This window comes from Neolamprologus brichardi, chromosome 1 (genome assembly GCF_056152115.1).
Source record: "Neolamprologus brichardi isolate AB-2024 chromosome 1, ASM5615211v1, whole genome shotgun sequence".
Lineage (NCBI taxonomy): Eukaryota > Metazoa > Chordata > Actinopteri > Cichliformes > Cichlidae > Neolamprologus > Neolamprologus brichardi.
Genome location: NC_142104.1, coordinates 32,553,255 through 32,559,763, shown reverse-complemented (window position 1 = coordinate 32,559,763; position 6,509 = coordinate 32,553,255). Strand labels below are relative to the sequence as shown.

The following is a 6,509-nucleotide window of genomic DNA, read 5'->3' as shown; positions in this document are numbered from 1 at the left end:
CCATCTTAATTTTAAAACTTTTAAAACAGGAAAGTATCCAGAACCATTAAGATCAACATAAACTGTTCCCGTTGTATAAGATCATGTTTATGTGGAAAAGCTGATCATTTGTATCTGCATGATTCTGTGTCATCTCTCGTACTGTGTCACTGTTTGGAGCCAAGCAACTCAGTCTGCTTTAAACCCCATGATGCTGATGTATAAACAAGCACTGAAAGTTTTAGACCAGAAGCCGTGAAGTGGCACCACTGTAAAATACTGGAGAAACACATTCTCTTAAGCTTTGATACAGTTTTGGTATTTTTTCTCTTTTTTAAAACTAACTTTTAAATGCATCAATGGTCTTGTCCTAGAGTTAGTGAGCAGAATGATTCTAAAAGCCAGCAGTAACAAGAAGAGTAGCTCATGGAGACCGCAAACTACCAAAAGAAAACATCATTTGGTCAATCCTCATTCTCACTCAAAGGTCCTCAGATTATTGAAAGAGTTTACCATCTGCAATAAAAATGTTTAACAGATCCTAGAGTTTTTAATTCCCAGGTGAAACAATAGCTGAAACAAAAACAAATCTCTGGACACTGATGTAAACCAGCCTGCTTTGCTGTGGCTGAATAACACGATACATCGCCATATATCCCCTGTTATTAGGTATAGTAACTCTGAGTGCGTGTGTGTGTGTGTGTGTGTATGTGTATGTATTTGTGGACAGATTAGTTTTATTTCTGCTGTATTTAAAAAAAAAGTCCAACCACGGACTGGGTTTTCTAGCCTTTAGCTAGAAGACCTTTGTACAGAACAACGGTTGGATTGTTTTATCATATAACATTGTCTTATGTGCTGTCCTTAATTAAATAAACTTAACTAACTAGCCGCAGACCAGTCCTTGTTCAGTACATAAAGCAGCAAAAATGGATACATGAGCATCAGAACTGGACCATGGAGCAAAAGAAGGTGGTGGCCTGGTCTGATGAATCATGTTTTCTTTAATGTCACGTGGATGGCCGCGTGCATGTGTGTCACTTAACTGGGAAACGCCTGGCACCAGGATGCACAATGGGAAGAAGGCATGTCGGCAGAGGCAGGGTGTTGCTTTGGGCAATGTTCTGCTGGGATACCTTGGGTACTGCCATCCATGTGGATGTACTTTGACACGTTGCAGAGCATCTACACCCTTTCATGGAAATTATATTACTGCCCTTGGCTGTGGCCTCTTTCAGCAGGATACTTCCCTCTGCTACACACAGCAAAAATATGATGCTGATGCGATTAACATCAGCATCAGCTAATTAACATTAGTTTACCAAGAGCTTGAAAACGTTGAATTTCACACCCTTAAACAGTACACCTCCAGTTTCTCCAGCATAAACCGCTTTACTGTGCGGGGCAATGCAAAGACACACTTACGCCGAGCCACGTTTGTCGCAAAACCAACCAACCAACCAACCAACAAACAAACAAACACACACACACACACACACACACACACACACACTCACCTCAGGAGATGAAGATTGTGCACAAACTAACAGCTGGATGCATTGCAAACCTCTAGAGCGCATGCGCATGCGCTGTCCGTAAAGCGTCGTCTGCGGTGGAGCGGAGCGAGGCGTGTTTATAGCATCCCTTTGGTTTGCTTATATATCATGCTACAGTTTAATACAAACATAAAGTTAGCAGTCTGCTGTGAGTTGGTTTCGTGTATTAACCAGCGGCACGCTGTCGTTTCAGATTTCTCCCTCGGCCTATCAACGAAGCAGGAAGACAGCCGTTTGTGTAAATATGAAGCAACCAGGAAGTGTTGCAGCACTTTAATCGTTGCTATCAGCGATGCCTGTTATTAAACTGCTGTGCACCACCCTGGGGAAGACGTTAGGATTTTTCACTATCCTGGTTGTTTTCATCGCAGCGACCTTAAATTATTTCGAAGATTCCGAAACGGTTAAATACACGAGGTAATGACACGCACTCGTCTTTGTTAACGTTGCAGAATTTATACTCAAAACCGAGCTGTACTTAGTAACATACATGCTAAATATGCCACTGTCAGATCGGTCAAGCCAAACTCCATTCACGAATACATGAATTTAAAGTGATCTTTCCTCTTGGTCCCCTTAACACCGATTTCTGAATTCCGTAAATTTAGCACAAATAATCATAACTTGTAGTCACTATTAACCAGTATTTAATACTTTGTTTCACCCTCGATTATAGCTGCCCACCGAGGTGCTAAACGGTACTGTTCAGATTTACATGTGCATTAAACGCGTGATATTTACATGACTGTCTGTTGTTAACAGTATGGCTGAGGACATCAAGACCCTAGAGGAAAACTTCAGGCAGCAGAACAAAAGCTGTTTCATCCTAGGCGCTTCAGGGGAAACTGGCAAGCTGTTGCTTCAAGAGCTGCTGGAGCATAATATCTTCTCTAAGATTACTCTTATTGGAAGGAGGCAGCTCACCTTTGAGGGCAAAACTTATGAAAACCTGGTTAGTGGGCTGATCAGTTGACCAAACCTGCAATAATAAGGCCCGTTAAAAAAACATTTTCTTAAGCACTGTTTTCTGTGGCCCCAGGTCCAAGAGGTGGTCGACTTTGAGAAGCTTGATGATTATGCTGCTGCCTTCCAGGGCCATGATGTTGGATACTGCTGTCTGGGAACAACCAGAGCTAAAGCAGGAGCTGTGAGTGGTCTCAATCCAGCACGGGAACTTGACAACCAAATGATAAGATTTTACTGTTTCACTGTGGCTGTCGGCCATAGCCAAACCTTAGTTTGTGAACAGTAACTATGACTCAACAGTAACAATAACTGAGACGTTTCACCCACATTAATTTGGCTAACATTTCCATTAACACAGCTAATAAATTGACAAGGCTCATGGGCTGTTTTTATAGACACTGGCTTATTTTGTAATATCTTTTATGCCACTAAGTTATAAAACATTGCTTTGAGGTAATTTAGAAGCAGCAATGAGAGCACTTCTAAATCATGGAGGTATTATTTGGCTACAATGACTTATTTAAGAGCTCCTAATGAAAAATACTTACCCATATTATACACACGGAAATGATATACATCAGTGACAATCACCAAAGTTAAAATGTAAAAATGCTGGTCTTTTTTGGGGGTCCTATTTCATTAACTGCATTCTTCTGTTTCAGGAAGGATTCATCAGAGTTGATCATGACTATGTTCTAAAATCGGCTGAGCTCGCCAAGGCTGGAGGCTGCACACAGTTCCACCTGGAGTCTTCCAGGGGAGCAGATAAAAACAGCGGCCTCCTTTACCTCAAAGTCAAAGTATGTTATTGACTTAACATCCTGAAATTTCCTTAGCTAAACTTTCTTGGAGTCCTAAAATTAATGACTGTTCTTCCAGGGACAAGTAGAGGCAGACATCGAGGCCCTTGGTTTTGACAGATTCGCCATTTACAGACCAGGGTGAGTGATCTCACTTAGAGCCTCTTTTCAAAAAGAACCAAGACGCTGTGTAAAAAATGTAAACAGGAGCAGGATGGAGTGCTTTTTAAACCATAAATTTATTTGAAAATAGCACATAGCCCCCCAAAATTACACGAGTCATCACAAAACAAACCCTCTTTCTTAGAAACTAGATTGTACTGGCTGTTACAGAGCCTGTAAATATACACTCACAAGCCACTTTATTAGGTACATTTAACTGCTCGACTTAGCATCAGAATGAGGACGAAAGGTGAATTGAGTATGAACATGGCTGTTTGTACAAACTCGTCTGAGTATTTCAGAAACTGAGGCCTTAGTTCACACAAGCTCACCAAAGCTGGATAATGGAAGATGGGAAAAATGAGTCTTTATTTTTACTGTGACATTTTTCATCGCATAAACAAGATGAAATCATGGACCCTTCCTGCCTTGTATTAAAAAATAATAACTAAAGGTCTAAAGGCCAACAGGTACAACCAGGTATCAGTGAGGTATACCTAGTAAATAGGCTGCTGCAAATTACATGAATTGAAGGGATGAGGAACACCTACCTAGAAAATATACAGGGCTGTGGCTGCATAGAGTTGATTAGAACAATAAAAAAGTAAAATCTGGGATGATCATTCTCTAAAAGAAGAGTCATGTGTGACTTCTGCTAATGTGGCAACAACTTAGGGAAACTCACAATGAAGTGAGTGACTTTTCTGTAATTAAATTCTTGGAAATTCATTCTTCTGAAGTTGAAGTGGCATTTCATCAGTCAGTGTGATCTAACCAAATACAATCTCTCAGTCTCACCTTTTGTACTTCTCCTCCACAGGGTTTTGTTGGTGGATAGGCAGGAGAGTCGTCCCGCTGAGTGGATGGCGAGGAAGTTCTTTAGCGCCGTGTCTGCTGTGGGATATAGATCCATTTCTGTCCCAATCCAAGAGGTGGCCAAAGCAATGGTGTCAAACACTGTGCTTCAGCCCGAGCAGAAGACGGAGATCCTGGAGAATAAAGACATCGCCACTCTGGGGAAAAGTGCAGGGAAATAAGAGAGCGGGAAATTTACAGGGGTGGGAAAAAACATGTTCAGTTTGCACTCAAACTTTCAGAGAGACACATAAACCTTTACATTTGACAGGAGACACCTGTGATGCTGTGAATAACCTAAGTGGGTGGTTGTCTATAATTCATCTGTATCTAAAAAAAATCATCTGTGTTTAAAAAATATTTGGGGTGTCTCAATATTTTCAAGTCCTATAAACTTGTAAGAAATTGAAGCCAAGTAACTTTCCAAAAGTATAAAAAACTCAAAGGTGTGTATGAGAAGTTGCTTAAAGATAAATATTAACTTTAGTTTCTTTTTTATTTAAGGAGATGTCATCATATTCCAGGGTTATTATATCCTCGAATGCCCATCAAACCAACATCATGGCGTTTTGCAGTTGTCAGAAATCCAAAGGTTTTTGTCTTTAAAGCAGTAAAAAGGATAAAGTAGTAGTGCCAGGCCTTTCAGTCTTCATCATTTGTGCTCCAACATATTAACCACTGCCTTAAAATAAATGTTTACTGAACACTAGATTGAGATAATGACGTTTAACCTGTTCATTAAATTATAATACAAATGTAACTATGTGTGTTTAATTCAGGGAAATGTTTCCATATCTGCAGGATGAATGTATGGATCAATGTAAAGATATCTTGTGTGCATAGGTTTTACTTTGCACATGCCAAGATCCCAATGTGTGATGCATGTATTACAATTTCTTTACTGGAGGTGCTGCATAATTGTCATATTTACAATAAATGTACTCATGACAGTTTATACAACACGTCTCATGTACCTGCTCTCTCAGTTTTTTCTATTTCTAATTTCTTTCTAATATTAGTAGATGACCTGCTACCTCCTGAGCCACAGTGACCCCCAGGCAAAAACTGCTTATTAAAAACAAATGATCCGCTAATTGATTTCATGTAATGAATCCACAAAACCAGTTTATCTCTTTGTGTGCTTTTGTACAACTCCAGGGTTTCTCCACACCTCTATTATTAGTGCAGTGTATTTTCCAAGAAACGGAAAGGTAAAATCTGTGTTTGTTCTTTTTCCTGCATTTTTTATAGACATTTTCTTTTTGCCGAATAATAAATTTCATATTCTTGATTTTAACAGTACAATGCAATATCACATGTTTATTTTTATATGTAAAGTGATCTTTAACAGATATATTTTGCATACTGAATTTTGTTCACCCGTTTCACAAGTGTTAGAATTGAAATTTGCAGATTTATTTGAAGTTGATAAAGCAGGTGATACCTCCACTTCCCTTTTTAAGAGACGCTAACTTCATTTGAACATGCGTGACAGAGCGGTGTCACTGTCACGTCTTAGTTCTATCTCAGTTTTCGGTTTTGCCTCCTCGTTATTGCGTTTTGATGGACTTCAAGCTAAATGCAAATCCAGTGAAACGCTTGTATTTGGGATGAATCGCCCCCTTTTCCTCTTTGTTGCAGCAGCGCCCTCTTGTGACTAAATGCTGTAACACATCTTACAGACAAGGATTTGTTCACTAGACATATTTGTTGGGATCAGCAGTCGGTGGTCGGTATACAGGGGCGATTTTAGCCCATTTTTGGGGGTGCTTCAGCACCCCGAAAATGAATCAAAGCACCCCCAAAGATTTCTTACTTTTTTTGACAATATTTGCTGTTTGTGTGACACACTACTAAAAATATAAAAAGCATACAGTACTGTACTTGTTTGAGACGTAACATTTTAACAACAAAAGTATAGATAAGCCCCCCTCCCAAAATGGTTTGTTCCAGCTCGCCTCTCCCCTACTCTGGCTCTAGCGCCGTTGCTGCCAGAGCGATGGTGGCTGAGACGCAGCAGAGCGGAGGTGTGAGCATCTGGCTTAAAACAGGACATATTAGCTGCATTTAACCTTCAGTTACTCCTAATATAGTTAGGTAGGAGTCAGACCATGTTTCTTTTTAGCTGAAAAACATTACACCAGGTAACCTGCAGTGTTGAAAGAGTGTTTTGTGACAATGTTTGCTACCC

General features: G+C 40.0%; 1 protein-coding gene across 1 annotated transcript; it reads left to right on the top strand.

Moving 5' to 3' along the window:
• The first annotated feature begins 1,573 nt into the window (after positions 1 to 1,573).
• Positions 1,574 to 6,026, top strand: htatip2 (HIV-1 Tat interactive protein 2). Its single transcript, XM_006793768.2, has 7 exons — positions 1,574 to 1,628; positions 1,729 to 1,952; positions 2,298 to 2,487; positions 2,575 to 2,682; positions 3,164 to 3,301; positions 3,381 to 3,442; positions 4,284 to 6,026. Exons 2-7 carry the CDS (start codon positions 1,828 to 1,830, stop codon positions 4,498 to 4,500), a joined length of 840 nt encoding a protein of 279 aa, XP_006793831.2. The 5' UTR covers positions 1,574 to 1,628; positions 1,729 to 1,827; the 3' UTR covers positions 4,501 to 6,026.
• Positions 6,027 to 6,509: the final 483 nt, after the last annotated feature.